Source organism: Pseudorca crassidens, chromosome 2, assembly GCF_039906515.1.
Source record: "Pseudorca crassidens isolate mPseCra1 chromosome 2, mPseCra1.hap1, whole genome shotgun sequence".
NCBI classification, from domain to species: domain Eukaryota; kingdom Metazoa; phylum Chordata; class Mammalia; order Artiodactyla; family Delphinidae; genus Pseudorca; species Pseudorca crassidens.
The window spans coordinates 142,217,809-142,240,674 of record NC_090297.1 but is presented as its reverse complement, the minus strand read 5'-3'; the positions used below and the strand labels follow the sequence as shown (position 1 = coordinate 142,240,674).

General features: G+C 40.7%; 1 protein-coding gene across 2 annotated transcripts in view; it reads left to right on the top strand.

Moving 5' to 3' along the window:
* The window catches only part of CENPF (centromere protein F), a 61,320-nt gene extending 41,992 nt beyond the window's left edge, over window positions 1-19,328 (top strand). The window contains exons 13-20 of one of the 2 annotated variants that reach the window (XM_067728963.1): window positions 17-2,758; window positions 3,986-4,138; window positions 7,239-7,415; window positions 7,762-7,923; window positions 10,200-10,362; window positions 11,583-12,059; window positions 13,500-13,678; window positions 18,371-19,328. In XM_067728963.1, coding sequence (XP_067585064.1) covers window positions 17-2,758; window positions 3,986-4,138; window positions 7,239-7,415; window positions 7,762-7,923; window positions 10,200-10,362; window positions 11,583-12,059; window positions 13,500-13,678; window positions 18,371-18,574 — 4,257 coding nt within the window. In that variant the 3' untranslated portion in view covers window positions 18,575-19,328. The remainder of the gene's footprint in view (window positions 1-16; window positions 2,759-3,985; window positions 4,139-7,238; window positions 7,416-7,761; window positions 7,924-10,199; window positions 10,363-11,582; window positions 12,060-13,499; window positions 13,679-18,370) is intronic. The other variant, XM_067728965.1, reaches the window with a different exon arrangement.
* The last annotated feature ends 3,538 nt before the right edge of the window (window positions 19,329-22,866 follow it).

Below are 22,866 nucleotides of genomic sequence, written 5' to 3'. Positions count from 1 at the left end.
TATGTTACAACTACAGGCTATTCGGGGTGGAAACGATAGCTGTGACATAAGAGAATCGGAAGACTATACTTCAGAAACTAAAGAGAGGACACCAGAGCACGAGATCCATCAGATTTGTGAAAAAGATGTCCAGCAGGACCTCAGTCTAGAGATGGAGAAAATAACTAAGACGAGTGCAATCAAGCTTATAGGAGAGTGGTCCGGGGAGCAGTCCCCAGAAACCAGTCACGGGACCCCAGTGGAAGACACAACCCAGGGCTGTTCAGAATGCATTTCCGAATTGTCACTTTCTGGTCCTGACGCTTCGGTACCTATGGATTTTCTAGAGAATCAGGTAACCATTCAGAATCTCCAACTGCAGATAAAAGAGACATCAAATGAGATTTTGAGATTACTTCATGGCATAAAGGAACGTGACCAAAAAGTTGAAAGCTTGCTAAATGAAATCAAAGAGTTAGACTCAAAACTCAATTTACAGGAAGTACAACTAACTACCAAGATTGAAGCATGTATAGAATTGGAAAAAATAGTTGAGGAACTCAAGAAAGAAAAGTCAGAGTTCAGTGAAAAATTGGAATCCTTTTCTCGTGATAACCAGAGAGTAGAAAGTTCGAGAGGCCTCACTTCTAACTTAGAAATGAGCACAGATAAATTGTCACATGAAGGTATCGAAGATGAGGTAGCCAAGGTGACCGACAACTGGAGAGAGAGATGTCTCAATGTGGAAAATGAGCTTCAGAGGATGAAAGCTGAGAGAGGTAGCACAGAGCATCACGCCCTCTCTGCAGAAGCCAACTTAGAGGTAGTTCAAACAGAGAAGCTGTTTTTAGAAAAAGACAATGAAAATAAGCAGAAAGTTATAAACTGTCTTGAGGAAGAACTCTTGGTGGTCACAAGTGAGAGAGACCAGCTTCGTGGAGAATTAGATACTTTGTCAAAAGAAAATCAAGAGCTGGATCAGATGTCTGAAAAGATGAAGGAGAAAATACAAGAGCTCGAATCTCATCAAGATGAGTATCTACATCTCCAAGAGCAGCTGCAGAGTTTGGAAAAGGACTCTCAGGCACTGTCTCTGGTAAGAAGTGAGCTGGAAAACCAAATCAGACAACTGAATAAAGAGACGAAATCACTCGTAAGGGAATCCGAGAGCCTGCAGACCAAACTGAGTGAATTGGAGCATGAAAAGCTGACCGTCACCAAGGCCTTGGAGGCTGCACTGATGGAGAAAGGCGAGGTCGCGGTGAGGCTGAGCTCAACGCAGGAGGAAGTGCACCAGCTGAGAAAAGGCATTGAGAAGCTTAGGGTCCGCATTGAGGCCGATGAAAAGAAGCAGCTCCACATCTCAGAGAAACTGAAAGAAAGCGAGCGTAGGAACGACTCGCTTCAGGATAAAGTTGAGACCCTTGAAAGGGAATTGCATATGGCAGAAGAAAACCAAGAGCTGGTGATTCTTGATGCTGAGAATTCCAAAGCAGAGGTGGAGACCCTAAAAACACAAATGGAATTGATGACTGAAAGGCTGAAAGCTTTAGATTTAGACCTTGTCACCATACGGTCCGAAAAAGAAAATCTGGTGAAACAACTACAAGAAAAACAAGGTCAGGTGTCTGAATTACACACGTTACTCTCTTCATTGAAAAATGTATTAGAAGAAAAGGAGCGAGAGAAAATACAGATGAAAGAAGAATCTAAAGCTGTGGTGGAGATACTGCAAACACAATTGAAAGAGCTAAGTGAGGAAGTAGCAGCCTTGTGTGATGACCAGGAGACCTGGAAGGCGGAAGAACAGAGTCTGGACTCCCCAGTGCAGGAAGTACATCGGCTGAGAAATAACATTGGAAAGCTGAAAGTCCACCTAGATACTAATGAAAGGAAGCGGCTCCATATCTTAGAAAAACTGAAGGAAAGTGAGCATCAGGCAGCTTTGCTGAAGGATACAGTTGAGAACCTTGAAAGAGAACTAGAGGTATCAGGAAAAAACCAAGAGCATGTGATTCTTGAGGCTGAGAAGTCCAAAGCAGAGGTAGAGACCCTGAAAGCAAAAATAGAGGAGATGGCCCCAAATCTGAGAGCTTTGGAGTTAGATCTTGTCAATACAAGGTCAGAAAAAGAAGATCTGACAAAAGAATTACAAAAAGAGCAAGGTCGAGTGTCTGAATTAGAAACATTAAACTCTTCATTTGAAAATCTATTGCAAGAAAAAGAGCAAGAAAAAGAACAGATGAAAGAAGAATCTAAAGCTGTGGTGGAGATACTGCAGACACAATTGAAAGAGCTAAGTGAGGAAGTAGCAGCCTTGTGTGATGACCAGGAGACCTGGAAGGTAGAAGAACAGAGCCTGAGTAGTCAAGTAGATTCCCTTGAACGTGAGAAGGCTCAACTGCTACAGGGCCTTGACGAGGCCAAAAGTAATTACATGCTTTTGCAGTCTTCTGTGAATGGCCTCATTCAAGAAGTAGAAGATGGCAAACAGAAACTAGAGAAAAAGGATGAAGAAATCAGGATACTAAAAAATCATATTCAAGACCAAGAGCAGCTGGTCTCTAAACTGTCCCAGATGGAAGGAGAACAGCAACTTTGGGAGGAGCAAAGAACAAAACTGGAAAATCTGATGGTGGAATTGGAGCAGAAGACCCAGGTGCTGCAATCCAGAAATGACACTTTGCAGGACACCTTAGAAGCTCTGCAGAATTCTTCCAAGGATCTGGAGAAAGAGCTTCAATTGACAAAAATGGAAAAACTGTCCTTTGTTGAAAAAGTAAGTGGCTTTATCTCTGTACCTTTGAATGTGTTGTCATGCGGGAGGGTCAGCCACTGTGTGAATTCTCTTTCCTTCTGGACAGCTTTTGCAGTATTGGACCAAACTTTGTAAAGGCTTTTGGGGTCTTGAACTGTGGGGACATTGAGTTGGCTCCAGCAGTGGTTGCCCTTTGCTTTGGCACACACTTCCATGGGGGCACTTGTGTGGATTGGCATGGTTTTCACTGTGGCACCTGGACAGGGCAGAAGCTTTTGGGTTGTGCATGGTTCCTTTCTCACAGTACATCAGAATAGTAGCCCCCATACCCATACCCAGTTGAGAACCACTGCTGTAGAGAGTATAACAGATATCAGTTAGAATCAGTAGGGATCCCCTTTGCTGCTGCCCTGCCTTTTTTTTGCCTTTAGGAGAAAGAACTATTAAAGATACTGATACAATTGTAACTGATAGAACCCTCGTGGCTCCCGGGGCATGTCCTGGGGATTTTGTGCTTTCAGCCCCTCTTTTGTGCCTTCTCCTCGGGCAGTCTCCTGTTCTGTTAGCTGATGTTTAAAGGGGAAAATCTGCCATCTGGAAGCTCAATTATTAAAGAAAAATTAAGTTTTTGCCCTATACTTACTGACCTAGGAAAGTGATTCCTTCAAATTAAGTTTTTACTGGACAAATATTAAGAGACTGTCCAGAAAATACAATCAATCATACCTCTGTATTTTCCAAGAATTTCAAGTTTTTGTATGGCAGTTATGGGTGGAGGCAGACAAACTATACCAGGCTGTTTCAATCTGATATAGGGACGAATGTAAACAATACTGCTTTCACTGGTTTTAATGAATCATAGTCATGTTTCTTGCATTTTAGCATGGCATTTGGAGAATTAGTAAGAAATCCAAGAGCTGATAGATTGTCACTGCCTCATACAATCTCTGATATTTAAGTTTAATTCAAATCTTTACTTCTATGAAGGATTTTAAGACTTGGTAATATTATCTTTCTTTGTCATTCCTTTCCTTATTGTTGTCTTTTATTAAATCTTGCAGAGAAGAAAAGGTAAGCTTACCAGTAGGTTTTGAGAATATTAGTTGAGTGGATTAGTAAAGGGAGAATTAGCTGGGTTTTATTTTATTATTGGAGGCTAAGGCGAATGTCGTGAATATGCCATATAAGAGTGATTAATTTGATCAAACAGACAACCATAAGCAGATCCTAACGAAGAGGAAATTTCAGGTAAACACAATGACTGTGAAGGAAACTGAGCTGCAGAAGGAAATGCTTGCAATGGTACAGAAAACGACGGAGCTGAAAGAAGAGTTTAGTAGGGAGAAAAACAGGCTAACTGAAGATTTAAAATTAGTGTCGGAAGAAATGAAGAGCAGAAAAGTAAGTTTCTCTGTGACAGATTCATTACACTCTGATAATTCTTGTGCACTCTCTCCTTGTTTGTTTTTGTTAAGACCTTCTGTAATGTACTAAACTTTTTTTTTAGCTTTTGAAAAGAGTAACCCAAGCTCATGTCACGATCAGACCTGCAGTAATTTTCGCCATCCAGCACTGTCATGAGCCCGGAAGGAGTCAGGCGAGGCCCCTGAACACATGAAAATACCTGTCATGGAGCCCAAATATTTTTTTCATAGAAGATGACCCTTGTAACTACATTAATGCATACCAGAAATGGATTTCATGCTGCTTTCAGCAGGCTGTTGTCCTAGCCTGCCACAGATTACAAGCCAGAACTTGCTAGAGACAAATGCACTGATCTTGCAAAGAACTAACAAAGTAACAGAAAGAAAGTCATAGTAAGATGTAAAGTTGGAGCAGTCTTGGGGTGCTATTTTAGGGCAGGTTGTGGCAGAACTATAGCGTTTGGGCTGCCACTCCCACTGCTGGTCCCCTAATAGACATTGCTGATTCATGCGCTTTCTCCTGAATCTCTTTAACACCAAGTCTTAGGTAGCAGCTACCATGCATGCAAATGGTAAACACTCCTATATTCATGAAGTCCTTGTGCAACTTCATCCCTAAGTAATTCTCAGGAAAGGACAGCAAAATATAATTGTGATTATGACCCAGAGTAATCACAAAAAGTTGAAACGATATTTGTAATGGCCTGTATAAGGAGTTGGGGAGGTTAGTGCTTTTCTTTCAATGTGGTATTTAATCTAATGAACATTGAAAAGCTTCAGCATTTAATCTCAGCAATTGGCTCATGGAATTTTCTGGCAATGCTGTGTGGAAGGAGTTCCTATGGATGATATTTGAGTCCTGCATCTGCTAAAATCTCCTTTGGTACTGAGCAGCTTGGGAGTATCCCAAGTATATTGTTATTTGTCTTTCATTTATAGGCTCTACTAAAAAGGAAAGCTAGGTGTTCAGCCTCAAGGCCATACATATGAGTTTGTTAGTCTGCAATGGCTTTATTCATTCTATAAACACGGCTAAGGTCAGAGGATAGAATGGAGGGCGATAGCTGTCCTGTGGTTCTTCCTGCACCCATAGAACTTACCATCTTGACATACAATAAATCATTAAATAGGAAGTATATCGAATAATCATAAACTGTTAAGTGCTATAAAGGAAACAAGATTCTTCACTGCAGAATATTTGGGAAGTGGAGTGTGGGGTAAGGAAGAACCTAATTTAGATGGCGTGGCCAGAGAATGTCACGTGCAAGGCAAGGAGTCAGCCACGTGGAGAACAGGGCAGACGAAGGAGCCTTCTAGGTCTAGAGAGCAGAGTGGTAGAATCTCTGAAATTAGAAAAATCTTTGTACGTTTTAGAAATGGAAAGGAAGCCATTGTGTCTGGAGTCAGATGGAAAATAATAGGAAAGAAGGTTGGAGCAGTAGGAAGGCATGGTAAAGAACTAGAGTAGAATCTAAAGTGACACCAAATACATGAGCTTGGAGATTGAAGGAAACGTTTAGGGTGGATACATGAATTGGGCTGGTTCAGAATATAGGTAGTGTTTAAAAAATTATGGGAATGGTAGAAAACGTAGATGGAGAAGAGAAGATGGCTCAGGGCCTAGCCCAGATGCCCTCCAGCATGTAGGGTGAGGAAGAACCAGCAAAGAAACTGAGAAGACAAGATGAGGCAAACCAGGAGTGTCATGTTCTAGAAGCCACGCATGGAGGCTGTCTCAAGACCGAAGGAGTGGTCAGCGGCAGCACATACTTCCTGGAGGTCGAATGAGATGAGGGCTGAGGAGTCCTCCTGGGATTTGCAACATGGAGCTTAACGATGCCGTGAAAAGCCATTTCAGGAGGAGCTGGGATGAAAGCAGGTTGGAGTGGGTTGAGGGTGAACGGTTGCTGAGGAAGTGGACACAGCATGTATATAAACACGTATAGAAACAGCTATTTGGGGTCAGGCACGGAGAAGCCAGATACCTCTAGGGCTGCAGTTTTGTTTTGTTTTGTTTTGTTTGCGGTACACGGGCCTCTCACTGCTGTGGCCTCTCCCGTTGCGGAGCACAGGCTCCGGACGCGCAGGCTCAGCGGCCATGGCTCACGGGCGCAGCCGCTCCACGGCATGTGGGATCCTCCTGGACTGGGGCACGAACCCGCGCCCCCTGCATCGGCAGGCGGACTCTCAACCACTGCACCACCAGGGAAGCCCTAGGGTTGCAGTTTTGATAGTCCTGCACAGTGAAGGGAGAGAAGGGCAGAAGAGTGGGGGGCCTTTGGAAGGAAATTCTTAAACTGATAGAAGATGGAATCTAAGCTGGCCAAGGAAGAAAACGTAAGTCTGGAGGGGCTTGAGTGTGAAGGTGGTGGCGATGCTGCTAATGAGGTCAAGAAATTACTGCACTAGAAGTACTTAAATAAGTGAGCCTGGGAGCCTAGGAGGGTTTGGTCCAGAGTGTTTTCGTAGCGAAGTCCAGGTTTCAGAGACTCTGTGTTCCCCGTGGATGTAACCTTGGGCTGGAGCAAAGGAAATTGCCACTGGAGGTGAAATCGCCATTTAAAGTGAATACAGTCATCCCTTGGTATCCACGGGGCATTGGTTCCAGGCCCTCCCCAGATTCCAAAATCCGCAGATGCTCAAGTCCCTTATATATCACCTGCACACATCCTCCGGTATACTTTAAGTCATCTCTACATTACTTAAAATACCTAATACTACCTAAATAGTTGTAAATACAATGTTAATGCTGTGTAAAAAGTTGCTGGTACACAGCAAATTCAAGTTTGGCTTTTTGGAAATTTCTGGAATTTGTGTTTTGGAATATTTTTGTTCTGTAGTTGGTTGAATCAGTGAATGTGAAATCTGGGGAAACAGAGTGTTGACTGTACATTGCTAGGGATTTATAGCACTAATTCTCTATAGATTGTCTTGCCTGTAAACTATTACAGGCAAGACAGTACTCAGTATTTTCTAGATATAGATATATATATCCAGTACTCAGTATTTTCTAGATGTTGATATATATATCCAGGCTCTTAATTATCTTCCCATGATTTTATTATTTTTCTCATTAGAGTCAACTGGAGGAGCTCATTCTAGAAAACAGTGAACTGAAGAAGAGTTTGGATTGTGTACACAAAGACCAGATGGAAAAGCAAGGGAAGATGAGAGAAGAAATAGCTGAATATCAGCTACGGCTTCAGGAAGCTGAAAAGAAACACCAGGCTTTGCTTCTGGATATAAACAAACAGGTAAAAATGTGTGGTCTGGTGACTGGGGGAACTGGAGAGAGTGTGTTGACCATGGTGATGAGGCATTTTTTCCAAGAAGGTCAGTGTTCTGCATTATTATTATGATGTATAATCCTGTAAACATCCCATCCTATTAAGTTCCCTATCTTTCCACCAGTTACTTGCACATGTCTTATTTTATGACTTGATTTTTTTAAAAATACATTTCCGTCTTGGAGTAGAATAGTAAGGGAGTTGCAAAGACCATTTGAAATGGTCCCCGGATCAGCAGTTTTCTTTTTTGTTTGTTTTCTTTACAATATTTTCACCTGAGCCTCCTGGCTAAAGTAACATTTTTCTGCCCTAGTATGAAATGGAAATCCAGACATATCGAGAGAAATTAACTTCTAAGGAAGAATGTCTCAGCTCCCAGAAGGTGGAGATAGACCTCTTAAAGTCCAGTAAAGAAGAACTCAATAATTCTCTGAAAGTGACCACTGAGATTTTAGAAGAATTGAAGAAAACCAAGGTATGTTCACTTATCATTACTTCATGACTTAGAATGGTTCATACGTCTAACAGTGGTTTTAACAGTATGAAATTAAGTGCTTTCATTTTAATTTTCATGAAAAAAGTTTTTTGTAATCATAAATAATACCATTCATCACTTGTCTGCTGAGTTGTTTTTAAAAATTAGAGGATAGCCTGCAGTTCCATAGCTTGAATAAACTTCATTCATTGCTCAGTGAATCCTTTCAGAGTAGAGGATGTCAGAGACTTCTTGAGATGGATATGAAGAGCAAGCCAATAACAGATCAGGGCAGGCCCCTCCAGGTGTGGATAATAATAATTTGGTGGTGAAAGTCTTGCATGACTGGTCTTCAGGTTCACTGCTGTCACCAAACCCACTTTACCATGGCTTATGGGGAGATCAAGCACTTGGTCAGGTACACGTATGTCTATGTTCTCCTTTTCTTTTCCATGCAAGGACCATAAAACTTTTTTCTTTATAAAAAAAAGGAGGTGAGCCCTCATCTCAGTATTGTGAGACTGTAGAAGGTGCTACAGCAATTCTACCTGGAGAGGGAGGCTGTTTTGATACCCACAAAATTCTCTTCATAAAACGAATACCATCCAGAATGTACAATATGAACCTGGAAAATAAATATTTTTCAGTAAAGGTCAGAAAACTAGGTATAGATTTCTTATGTTTACAGCTCTTATACAATGATCAAGGTGAAGGAAATATACCAGTAAAATACAAACTAAGTGCAAAATAACATTAATGATCAATAATGTCCTGTTGCTACAAAATGAGAGATGTTAGGTTTAATAACAAGACAGAAGTAGCTTCAGGTCTAAGTTTTAATTTACTCACTTTCTCCTTTTTTTAATCTTCGACAGTTGTACTGTGGGGAATGTCTATTTATATATATGCCGTGCACAAAATGGTACATTGTTAGTTGAGTCTATACAAATCTTATATAATTTTAATGAAGTAGAAGTTGATAAGCATTGCTTTATTTATTTATTTATTTATTTATTTTGGCTGCGCTGGGTCTTAGTTATGGCATGTGGGATCTTTGTGGCAACATGCAAGATCTTTAGGTGTGGCATGTGGACTTCTTAGTTGCGGCATGCGGGCTTCTTAGTTGTGGCATGCATGTGGAATCTAGTTCCCTGACCAGGGATCGAACCCAGGCCCCCTGCATTGGGAGCGTGGAGGGCTACCCACTGGACCACCAGGGAAGTCCCAGCATTGTTGAAACTGAATTAAATCTATCTCTAATCCAATTACTGTTGGAATCAGAAATAGAAAGTTCTGAAAGTGCAGATTTACTGCAACATTGCTAATAAATTATTTCAAGGTGAAATGTGCGAAGAATGAAATCTACTTGTAACATGAATGCGATGCTCAGGTTCTTCTTTTTTTTAATAGTTGGTCTGCCTTTATATGTTCATGATCTCTTATCAGAAACTCTTAGAGCTAGATTGTTTTACAATTCTGCATTTCTTAGATATTGCGTAATACAATGCATATGCCACATATTACATAATGTCCCATCAGAATCTTGGGGTAATACCTCATAATCAAATTCATATTTCTACAGCAAAATGTATGAATATTTTTACAAGGTGGGATAAATAAAGGAATAAATTCCTTCATATCTGTTCAAGTCAAGTTTTGCCTAGAAATCATTTTCAGAGCTTTTTTTTTTGATTTTGCAATTGTGCTTAAGGAACTGTGAACATGTTCTACTGAGAAGTGCTTGATGACATAATTCTGCCACCATTCTATTCACTTTTTGTTTGAGCTGCTATAAAATTTAAATTTGTATTGTAAACCATAATATCATTTGGCCTTAAATTTGTGTTGTGAGCCGTAGTATCACTTGGTGTGACGAAACAAATGCCATCTTAGGTATTGAAATTGTGCAACAGCACAGATCACAAAAGGGAACAATTCTGTCATCTAGAGTGTTTGGCCTACCAAGAATATGTGCACGGACCCTTGGCCCCTACCTCCCGGTGTGATTCCTATTGGATAAACACAGACATAGTGGGCTACTTAATAGGACATTATATTAAGAACTGTGACTGATGCTTGCTGATACTAAGAAAGGGAGTGACAAAACCACAGTGTCTACTGGGGGGACTTAGGACACTGAGCAGAGAAGATGAATTGTTTTGAAAATAATAGTTCTTAAATTTACAGCATATGATTCTTAATTATATCTTATTATTTTTCCATATGCTTATGAAAAGCAATTCAAGGTTTTAAGTGGAATTACTTCTGTTTTGTAGATGGAAAATCTAAAATATGCAGATAAGTTGAAGAAGGAAAACGATCGTGCCCAGGGGAAAATAAAGTTGTTGATCAAATCCTGTAAACAGCTGGAAGAAGAAAAGGAGACGTTGCAGAAAGAGGTATCTCGTCTTGAAGCTGCGCAAGAGAAACAGAAAGCAGGTCGGTGTTAACTGGGTACATCAGTGAACCCAGACTGTTTTCCACTAGTGAATCATACACTTACGGTGTGTCTGCATGGGAAGTGTCGTTAGTGCTCTGTTCTATGACTGCATGCTGATTTTCAGCAGTTAGCCGTTTTCAGCATTTTCCAATTTCAGAATTTTGTGCTTAGCTTGGAGTCATTAATAGGATTCAGAATGAAGCCTGCATTTTCAAAACAGAATTATTGCATCTTCTGTTCTATAAAACATACAAAAAACTGGTAGCCCTTTCTGCTAATGAGCCTTTCCAAGAAGCATTTTTCATGTGGATGTCCATGATGTAGTTCTAATGTAAAGGAACACTGGCATGTGAGCTGGCATTGGTAATTTATAAACAGCTGATTCTGGTTGTCCTTGGCCCATCCTGGTGGGTCAACTAAATGGAAGGGTTGGGGGCTATATTTTTGGGTATGGAGGTGAAATAAAAAAGAAATGACAACTCTTCCTGCCACTTTTCTCCACGTATGCCCCCAGAATGGAATGCTTTTTCTGTGTGGATAGATGATGGCAAGCATAGTAGAAGTGCCTCTTTTGGACCATACATAAATTGGCACGGGTGGGAGGTCAACAGTCTTGCCTCCTGAGAAGAGTACTCAGAATGGATTGGGGCTCCAGGGAGTGTCTCTAATGGAATCAGTGCCAACCAGGCAGCTATAAGTTACTGAGACCTCTTCCCTTATAGTATCCCTCAAGCCCTTGTCCATCAGATCCTCCATTGCCTCCAAATGGTTTTCAGAACTTCTTTGGCCTTGTCTCGTCACTGGCCATTTCCTATCTCCCAAAGCCATTACAGCAGTGACTTTATATTCTCTTTCGACTTTTACTGTTCATTCCCTTACAATAGAAAGGACGGACGGGAAAATCGGGGATGTAATAAATTAATTCATTTGATGTCATATGATAACTACAAGAAGGTTTGATGGATTGGCTGAAATATGAGTTTGAGATTTTGGTGGGTTATGTTTAAGCTATCCCAATAAGTATGTAACTCACTAGAGTATGTATGTTGATATGATCCCTCCCAAACAAGAACTATAAGAACATATACAGATAGACCTTCTGCCACTCTTCCCAAAAATAAAAATCAAGAAGCAAGTCTAAGGTTATCTGCTTGCTGATGCCCAGTGTTAATCAGAGAAGCGTCAAGTTACAAATGATGTGTCGCTTTATTTTTGACAGGTACTGTTGTGGATGCTAATGTTGATGAATTAATGACCGAGATGAAAGAACTGAAAGAAACCCTTGAAGAAAAAACCAAGGAGGCAGACGAATACCTGGATAAATACTGTTCCCTGCTTATAAGCCATGAGAAATTAGAGAAAGCCAAAGAGATGTTAGAAACACAGGTTGCCCGTCTGAGTTCACAACAATCTAAACTTAATCTTCGAAGTTCTCCTTCGCTGAATTCAGTTGTTCCAGGACCATCCCCAGTCCCTTCTGCTACTGAAAAGAAGTTATCATCTGGCCAAAATAAAGCTTCAGGCAAGAGGCAAAGGTCCGGTGGGATTCGGGAGGATGGGGGAGAAACCACACCTTCTACACCAGAGAAATTTTCTAAAAAAAGCAGGAAAGCAGTCAAAAGTGGTGTTCACCCTGCAGAGGATGCAGAAGACGCTGAGCCTGAGCCAGAGGGACTTCCAGAAGTTGTAAAGAAAGGTACTCATAATTCAAAAAGGATTTGTGTTCTTTTGAAAGTGCTCATAAAAATTCACATACAAAAAGACAGAAGCATTTATTTTTTAGGTTATTGCGTAACAGTACTCGTTGACCTTCAGAAGCAATAGTCCACTGTTAAATTGGTAAGGCATATACTTTCTTTTCTGTCATGAGAGAATGGCTAAGATCTAATTACTCATGTCACAGTATCAAAAGTACTAGGAGATTTGAAAAATGGCTGTCAAAAACCTGTTTAGAAAGAGGCATTTCTGTGTTGAAAAATCCCCAAGTCAAAGACACCCTTCGAGCTTTCCCACCTTCAGTCCTGTGTGACCCCCAGGTAGTGGGTGAGCTAGAGGATGGGCCTGATGATGCTGGACCCCTGGCTGAAGCCACTTACCACTTTTTTTTTTTTAAAACCCACTGGTGCTCCAAGTGCGGCCCAGAGATTGGGGCCAGTCTAGGAACTTTTGTTACTGCTCCATGATCAAAACAGTGTATAGAAATCAAGAGTAAGAGTTTGAAATTTTCATAGCCCTTTGCTATTGTTGCAACATTCAAGCACATAATCAGTTCTCTATTAGATTCATTCTTATTGTACTATACAAAAGTATCATTCCACAGCAGATGGGAAATTACTTCCCACCCCTCCCCCGCAAAATATCAAAACCAATTTTTTGCCGTATATAGTTTGAGAAGCACTGCTCTGAGTAACTCTAGGCTTTAGGAAATCTAACCCCTAAATAGTTAGCTATCTCTTTCTCGTTTCTGTTTTTTATTTGTAGTTAAAGGGTTAAAAACAAAGCAAAACCACATGCTGCTGTAGTTACTGTAGTTACTTTAATGCTGTGTGTGACATGCTTTCTTTAAGTATCCTTGGCATTGCCCTTCACCTCTCAGTCATCACAGGTCCTGTCAGTTCCCTCTGTGGAAGGAGATGATGAGTGCAGAGCAAGGTCAAATCTCTCCTCCCACATAGTTTTTCTGCCTGAGAGTAATTACCTCAAGTAGCTGCTACCATTTCACATTTTCCTCCTTTCAACAAGAGCAGACCTTTTCTTTTATCTCTTTCCTTTCCATTTCACCCATTGTTTCCTCCTCTAATCCAAATCTTACAGGAAGGCCTGCTGGTGTGTTCTTCTTAGAAAAGTGCGAGTTAAGACATCCACATAAAAGAAGCAGGAAAAATTTTTTCTGTTTAATGTTATTTTCCCCATGTGGTTTCTTACGTTTCTAATAAGAAAAAAACCTGTTAGTGATTTATTCAATTTGATGACTCCAGGGTAACTATGAATAAAGTGTGTCCATTGTCCACTGTGGCTAGGAGAAAGTGTTTTCGGAGGCACCCTTATCCTTGTTCAAACTTTACCTAGTGAGTAGTACTCCCACCGTAGATAGAATTGGAGCCAGCAGTGTTGACAGGCAGCTTTTTGCCTTTAGGGTTTGCCGACATCCCAACAGGAAAGACTAGCCCATACATCCTGCGGAGAACAACCATGGTGACAAGGACCAGCCCCCGCCTTGCTGCACAGAAGTTAGCACCATCCCCACTAAGTCTCGACAAAGAAAATCTCGCTGAGACCTCCAAACCAACAGCTGGTGGCAGCAGATCACAAAAGGTAAACTACTGTGAACATGTATCTGCTGTTTGAAATCCAGGAAATGACAGCGTTATCTGGGCAAGGGTTTGGCACTGCGCCCTCTGACTCAGGAGCTCTTCAAAGTCTGACCTTCCCCCTGGGGTATAAAGAAGTCAGTAGCGAGGAAAGTAGCGAGCAGATGCGAGGATAAACATCACATTACCCTGCCGCACAATCTTGTCCTTGACCCAGCGGGCCACTTATAAATTGTTTGGCGGGAATTGGCGTTGTTACATCAGAGCTCAGAGGGTCTGTAAGAAAGTTTCGGGCAGTACCACTGAAGGATTTGGCATGGGTACTGGTCATTGCTTGCTTCACAGTTTTCCCTCTCACCCATCTGCCCCCCAGCTGCTGACTCTTTGTGTTTCATTATTCCTTTACTTTCTACAGAAAGCATATATTTCAGTAGATATCTGGAGAAAGTAGCTCTGTTTATGGATGTCTCTAGTTTGATTGTTGAGGGTAGGGAGGGCTGGGATCTTAGGGACCTCTCTGCACCTTGCAAACAGCCCAGTCACCTTATTTAAAGCATAGAGGATATTTGCTTCACAGATCTTTGTCCCATTACAATAATCCATACCAGCATCTACCACTTATGTATGCAAAGTATATGTATTTTATGGAACTCAAGTTTTATTTTCTTATTTTATTGTACTCTCCTAGTAAGTAGTATTATAAAAGGAGGAAGAAAGTAAGACTTACGAAGATTGAACCTGCCCAGACTTAACACCTACTCTCTCTCTCAGCTCCAGTCTTGATCTTTTCCCATTGTTTCTCAAACTAGGGATTGCAGGAATCTTGTTGGAAGTTTCTAGAATGGCTCACAGATTTTTTTTTTTTTTTAATGTCGTGATTTTACTTTGATTGCTTACTTGTCAGAGTCTAAGTATTCAATGATTACCTTGAACCGGCCAACAAAGCTTTGAAAGCATAGTAACCCTATTTGTGTAATGTAGTAATTCTTAAGTGGGCAGGCATGCTCCTCAGTAGGATTTTAGACACCAAATACAAAGACACTGGTGATTAGTTGCATCAAAGCAAGAACATATATGCACATGTTTGCTATGTTGATGTATAAGGGCTTTAAGGATTAAGGAATTTATGCCTACTATTAAGTTTGTTCATAACTTACATTATAATAAAAATTTGATTAACTCAGGAGTGAGGAAGAAGGGTCTGAGGTTTTCTTTCACTTATTAAAATGGGCCCATTCATGACTTGTATTAGAAATATTCTACTGTGTTGTGCAAATTTCTTCCCCATCCCCACCCCTCCACCCACCTTTTTATCTTTTTTTTTCTTTTTCCTCACTCACTCACTCACTCACATTTGGATTTAACTCTTGGATGTTGGTAGCAATAGAATACTGAAGAGTGCACTGGAGTAGGTCCTGACTTTCCAAGGGACAATAAGAACAGCTTCTTTTCCATAAAGTAACTAGCACCTTTAAAGAGTGAAGCTTCCAGGTTTGACTAAAGCTATTAACCACAAGCTAATTCTTGAAATGAAGTATTTGGCTCTTTTAAAACAGGAAATCATGATACATAGGTAGTACCCTGTATGTCCTGCTATTTCATGGCAGCTCACTTTACTGTAACTACTCGCCTAAATATCTGCCTTCTGAGTTCCAGTATGACTTCTGCGATGTTCCTGGTTATGTTTACAGTTTACCTGTGTCCTCATGTCTAGTAGAGATATTTGTTGAATGAATGGAGCTGTGAATGTTCTGAAGTGATTGCAATAATAGATGTTTAAAGGTGTGTTAGGAAATCACCTCATGAAATCATCATATGGGTCATTTTTCCCTTCTTTTATGAGGAATTGATGTTATTTAAAGCAGTTTCCATGTGGAGTTTAGACTTACTATCTAAGAAAGAGAGCTTTGCACGCTAGGGGGCCTGCTCTCCACGCTGCTGTCGCATCTGCTGAGGACAGAGCAATAATCATGGTTGCCTGCAGACTTGTGTGCTTGCTTTAGCTACAGGCTGCAGTAGGCACCAGTGGTTATGAATTGCTAAGCAATTTTGTGCACTTGTGCACATGAATGGAGGGTGGTTCCTCTTGAAAGAAGGTTATAGGGGACTTCATGATTAGATGTAAGCCTTTGAAACCCGGCCTATTGATTTTTTTTTAATATATATAAATTTATTTATTTTATTTATTTTTGGCTGTGTTGGGTCTTCGTTGCTGCATGCGGGCTTTCTCTAGTTGCGGTGAGCGGGGGCTACTCTTCGTTGCGGTGCGCAGGCTTCTCATTGCGGTGGCTTCTCTTGCTGTGGAGCACGGGCTCTAGGTGCATGGGCTTCAGTAGTTGTGGCACGTGGGCTCAGTAGTTGTGGCTCATGGGCTCTAGAGCACAGGCTCAGTAGTTGTGGTGTATAGGCTTCGTTGCTCCGCGGCGTGTGGGATCTTCCTGGACCAGGGATCGAACCCGTGCCCCCTGCGTTGGCAGGCGGATTCTCAACCACTGCGCCACCAGAGAAGCCCCAGCCTATTGATTTTTAATTTAATTCAGCATTTTCTGAATCACCTTATAAAATGCTTGCCTCATCTGTTGAGCATGTTTCATCATTCAGTTTGAAAAAAGAGAGAGCAAGGTGTCGTTTCCTAAAGCAGTTGCTTAGAAACTTGGGATTATGAGCCTTTGCCTGAAGTCACTGGCTGAGTGTTGAGAGATTTCCTAGATCGTTTAATGGAACCTTTAGTGACATCTGACAAGTTCAAAGGGGAACATGGGTAAAATGCGGATTAGGTGAGGATCACTCTCTGTTATGTCTCTGGGATGAATAAGCCCAGAGCTCCCAGTTTGCTGGGAACAAGGGAGTTGTGATTGTGTGTAAACTTGATCTGAATCTAGGGTTGGTAGTCAGCTCCAGAGGACCGTCCATTAATTGTAGAAGATGATGGTGAGGCCGTCACCACAGAGTCGGTCAGCAATTTCGTGGGGTCTTAGCTATTTTTCCTACTAATGAGATTCATTTCCAATGAGCCATTTGCATACCTGCCCTCTCCCCACTGTGGCTGCAGACACAGTTTGTAAGACAGGGTATGGGTGCACTTAATAGCTTAAGTACCTGGTAAGTCCGACCTCACCTAGTTTTGGGTGAGTCTGAGGCTAACTAACCAACATGAAGATCAAATCCATAGTGTAAACTCTGATCACCGGCTACAGTTTCGTCAATTCAGAATCAAAGAAATTGAGTCTAGAGGGGGGAGGCCAAAGGGTGGGCTTTGGCTATTTAATTGGGTTTCAGGAATTGAGTAGCTTAAATTCTCTTTCCCCAGCTTGATCTCTCCATCCCCCTGCTTTTAATGGTGAATCTAAAGGTTTGATTCTCTTGCAGCTGTTGGGTTCAAGGGAAGTGTGTTTTTGTATCACTTTCTACTTTAAAAAAAAAAGAGGAAAAGAAAAAGGAGTGCCAGTAAAACTCTGGGTTTTTTTCCTTCAACTTTCCATGGACAGTAATTTTCCATTAAGTCCTAATCCTTAAAGGCTGCTCCTTTTAAGTGTCCTGCACATCCTCTGAGGTAGAGGCAAGCTTTCCAGGGATCTGATCTGTCGGCCAGATTTACTATGTTTTCTGTAATGAAGAGTATTTAGCTGCCTTTTAAGACCACGTACTTCCTATGGAAAGAATATAAACGGGGAAATAATTTCCATTCTTTCTTCTTACTGCTTCAGAAGGAGGTCACCGGCAGTCCGTTGCACAGGGAGTGACGTGTCCCATAGCCGCTTATCAGGCTTGGTCCTGAGCACGTTTGTGCTGAGCACCCTTGTTAAGAGTCCTTCCTCTTTCTCTTTTACAAATCTTCCTACCTGAATTGTCTACTCTTGCCTTTCACTTTGGTTAAGTGACGTTTTTTCTGTGCTTCGTCTGTCGTGCTCTTCTTTCTCTTTCCCGACCCCATATCTTTTTTCGCTACCATGGAAACCTCAAAAATATCTCGACTTTACCAGCTACCCTGCCCTTTCATCTACTTCTTAAAGTCTCGCATTTTTGAGATTCCCTCTTTCTCTTAAAAGGCAGGACATCAGAAAGGGAATTTACTTTTTTCTGGACTTTATTATTAGATAGCTGCCCTTCTGCCATAAACCAAATATGGGAATAAAACAACAATGTAAGGGGAATGATTAAAATGCTGGTATGTGAGGAAGAGGTTCTAGGTCTTTTAAATGTTGTAAGTAAAGCTTCCACTCTATGAAGGTGGTATTACTCATTTGTAATATGTTCATTTGAATGACAGCAGGGGCTCAGTTAAGATAAATGGAAGCTGCTTTGGGTTCTTATTTAGGCAAATATTGAATGTTTGCCAGGTAGGCATATTCTGGGCACTATCCATGCAAAGGTAAAGAGGACATAGTCTTTGCCCTCAAAGAGCGTACCTTCTGACCTGAGAATGTCACACTGGCCTTGGGAGTGAGTTTGCGGCCGTCAGAGGTGTCAAGGGAAGCTTGCAAGGCGGCTGGCTGGTCAGAGGTTGTGTCCGACTCTTTTCTCTAGCTTCTCTGTTAGATGAGGGCCTGTTTTTGGGGAAGAAGAAATAGTAAAACTGTGTACAACTCCTAGAAGAAGAATTTAACTTCAAATTTGGTGATCTAAGTGCTTGATTTTTCATGTTGTAGAAATGTGAATGTGATTTAAACCTCTAACAATGACGCTTGTGTTGCAGGTCAAGGTTACTCAACAGAGCCCAGTGGATTCAGGCACTGCCCTCCGAGAACCCACCACCAGATGTCTCTCCATCAGTAACCTTCCTGAGAGTAGTTCGGCTGACAGCCCCAGGGAGGGCCTGAGGGCCAAGCAAGGCCGGCTGGCTCCCAGCCCAGAAGCTGGCCCCGAGTCCAAGGGCAGTGAGAACTGTAGGGTCCAGTAGCAGAGCCCTTGTGTGTCAGCACCCCTGGAAGGTGGCTGTAGTTGAATAGAAGGCAGTGTGTCTGTGGGGTTTTTCTTTATTCAGGGAGCACATTATCAGAGGGAAGAAAACAATTCCTTATAAATCTAAATATGTTGGACTCTTTAGATCTCCCCTGTATAACAGTTAGAAAAGTTTGGAAGCACTGATTACCTCTTCATTGATATTCCTCTTCTGTAATGTATAATAGTCCTGTATAAAGCTTTTTGGTAATGTTAACACAAATGGCAAGCACTATATAACAACTCCTGTTTTTATATGGATTTTTACACTAAAAAATTGCAAAACATTTTTTACTTGCAACAAACAGCTCCCAGGAAAATGTAAACTTGCTTTATGGTATTTCCTTGGTATAGTGTTAAGCATAAAATAATTTTAGATCAAGAATTTCTTTGAGTTGAGTAAAACAAAAGAAAACAATGTTATATGTGTTCAAGGAAAACATGCGCACAAATACATATGTGGGTGTGTCCCTCCTCTTCCAATGTGTTTTCTAAATCTTGGCTTATATAACCTGTACATATTTGTGTGTGGGGTAGTGGGAGTTGTGTGTTGATTTCCAATTAGCCTGGTTGCAGACTCCTCAGAGGTGTAGCATATCGAGTTTTCTGTCATTGTGCTGTTTCTGTTGAAGACCAATTTGTTGTAGTATTTTGGTATGCATTCTGATAAATGGTGATCTTCTATTAAAATATGGCATATTTTCTATTAAAAATTCACCTTTGTTTTCTGTAAAAATGATTCCTAAATATAAATATACTATGAACTTTGGTACCATTTCTTGCTAACTTCACCAGCCTCTTATAATAGTAAAAATGTTTTAACAACCGATATTACTATATTTAGTGAATGTATTCAGTTATATTAAAAGACGTGATTTGGAATATGGGTCATGAAGATTATGTAGGCATATAATATGTCCAGCCAGCGCTTAGCACATTGTGTGTACCCATTAAATCCCATCAGCAAGGATACAAGTATGTGGTATTTTCCAGCTCATTTACGGATGACAGGGTTTTGAAAATATGCAGACATTATGAGCCATATCAATTCCAAAAACTTTGGAACAAGTCCTTGTGTCCTTGAATCGGGGTAAAGATGTTTTCCAGGACATGAGCTAGTAAAAGATAATTTGCTCTTGACTTCCAGTTCAGATTGATGTGTAAACCTTGACAAATACTATCATTTATATTTTAAAATTGTCCTTTGCCAGATGGCCTCTATGGTTGGATAATGCTTCAATAATATTAAGCTACTTAGTATTCATCCACTGAGAGTGGTATCCTGACTTTCCTCCTGTTTTTTCTGTTGCTCGAGGTTGTGGTCTGGTGCAATATCCTTATCATAAATCATCCCAAGGCTGCCATGTGCTCAAGGGCATGGCCCAGAGTAGACATTGCTGGGATCAGGCCATCAGCTTTATTGGCTGTCTCCAGTTTTTGGAAGATTCCACTCAATAGGTCTGGCTGGGCGGTTTGGTGAGTCCTTGAAAGCATCTTCATCTTTTCCTAGGTGAACTGTAGTTGCTGTTCCTTGTTATAGGAAGTACTCAGCATGCCTTCCATTTTCAGAATTGTAGAGAATTGTTCACAGTCTTATAAATGGACAGCAAGGACATTAAATATTCTTTTCCTTGAGCTAATAATACTTGTTACTCTAGGAGCTGAGCTGCATATAGGATGAAAACTAAATACAGTACAGTCCCAACTACTGAAGTACCTAATAAGCCAGGTGAGTCACAAATAAGATCCCAGCTGAAATATCATATGGGGAAATAACCAAGTCCAGAGATCTAGGGATTTGATTCTCATCTGTTCAAAGAGGGGCTTGGTTGAGATGATTTTTCCCTCTTGAATATTCTTTAGGAATTGAGATGGCCCTTTGTGTTATTGGGAGTTATCAGGAGTCCAAAGGGACTATGCTCTCCCTCCCACTTCTACTCACATAAACTGCCTTCCCTTTAGAGGAAGGGGCTTCACGCTAAGTTCACTGACTAGAGAGAACACTGAGGGAATAGAACTTGGGTAGCTTCAGAAGAACCAGGCCGTTCGTTCTAATTAGAAAAGACTGAGGACCTGAAACTAGCATCCTACCTCCAGGTAGAGCTATGTATCTAATGGCACTATTCACATGAGCTATGGCTCAGCTACTTAAAACACAGTGTGGAAAATTATAGTCATTTCGCATGTTTGCTCAAACCTTACACCTTTGTGAGGTAGACATTAGGATCTCCATTTCATAGGCTAACATTAGTAAGAGACACGGAGCTTCTGACTCATGTCTGGAGAGAGCTTGTTAATAATAACAGTGTGTCTCACAACAAGCTTGCAAAACGGGGATTATACTTATTGGATAAAAGATGATGTAGGCTCAGAGGGTTGAAGTATTTCAACCATGGTGTTCGTGAACATAGAGCCCACTCTATTTCTTGTTTATATTGTGCCTCTCTAGGAGCAGTCTGTTCCAGAATAATTCTGATAGCACAAATATTCCTGTGATAGAAGTAGCTTTTCCTCTCTGTGCAATGGAGATGTCCTTTATCTAGGATGATGGCATCTGACTTGTGTTACCTTCTATTGAATTTTCAAAACCATAAAATGAGACAAGCTATAAATTTCAACTTCTAAAAATTGTAACTACTAACTCAGTGCATAAGCACTATTTATTTAAATAAAAGCAAATCTTTTTAAAGAGTCTGTTGGAAAACTTGAAAAATCTAAGGATTTGTAAGGCTTTGAATATGCAAGTTTAGTATAATGTAGACGTTAAAAGTCAGGTGTCAGAATGCCTGGGCTCCCCAAGTGACCTTGGGCCAAGTTTGACCTTCACTATGCCCCAGTTTCTTCTGGTAGAATTGGGAATAATAATAATACTCCTGACGTTGTCATGATAATTAAATTAATCGGTTACTATTTAACTATACATAGGATTTTGCACTCTTGGTTATTCTGTATACATATAATTAGAAAATTTTTTAAATTGCAGTTTACAATTGTTAGATAAATCTTTTCATCCAACACTACACATTAATTTCAGATGAAGTTCTGTCCTACAAAATTCTCACCATTCTCAAAACCACTAATGCTTATTTTGCAAATGAGTTTAATCACTGTAGAATTGTTCATATCATTCAATTACTGATCTTGCAAATGTACTGTCCACTGGTTTTGGTTTTTCTTTGGTTGGCTCATTAAAAATACCCAAAGAAAACAATTGCTGCAATTTTAATTACAAATGAGTTGTGTTGCTGAGGTTCATATAAACTGACCATTTGGAACTCAAAATACATTTCTTTATAGAAACAACATTGCAAATTGTGGCTAATTCAAGCTTAGAAAGTTAATTGAGTTCACACATAATATATTAAAAATGGGAATTACTTTTGTTTCAACTATCAGAATCTCCACTTATAGCATTGTTTTACTGGAAAAATATATTTTAAGCATTGAGTTACCAGAAACTCATTTTTCTACCCCTCAACCATTTTTATAGTGTGTTCCACCCTTCCCATCCTGTGGTGTTGGACAGGAATTTTCTAGTGGTTTCTGGAGAGTAATAGGTGCGCAGATTCCTGTCTGCCACATTTCTAGCAGCAGCCTGTCCTGGTATGAAAGGGAAAAGGACGGCTTTTATGTTGGTTCTGATGCTGCAGGTAAGGTCTGTCCTGTGTAATGCTGATGTATTTATGTGTGTAGATATAAGTGGTATGTTCTATTGATGTTTTAGAAAATCACGAGGAAACACGCATATCCCCAAAGTTCATACATTTTTGTTGACTTGCAGATTGAGTTCCAGCACAGAAAATGCCACCAGCCCTCATCCCCTCAAAGTAAAGAATGTGGGAGGTGAATAAGATGACAGTTCTTTGTTGTTCCTCTCCTCTAGGACGCCTTGAGGATGATCATAGGGTAATGTTTACATGCATAAAAATACCAGATTTGTCAAGCCGAATCCTTGCAGTTTCAAATGCTTTGTCTTATTTGATATTTAATAATCTTGTGAAGTGGGTCCTATTTTGCCACTCAAGAAGACACCCAAAAAGGTTATTAAGTTTGTGGCAAAACAAAACTGAGGTTCTAGACTCGATCTCCAGTCCAAGGCTCCTGATATATTACCTTACACCCCCCAGTAGAGAGGAAAGAGGCCAAGAAGCTAACTACCAGCCTGATAAGTTCTTTTTAGGTTCCTATTCTGAACCCAGTGGGGGGAGTTTCCTTTTTTTTAGGGCTTAGGACAACTCCGCACCTAAGGAA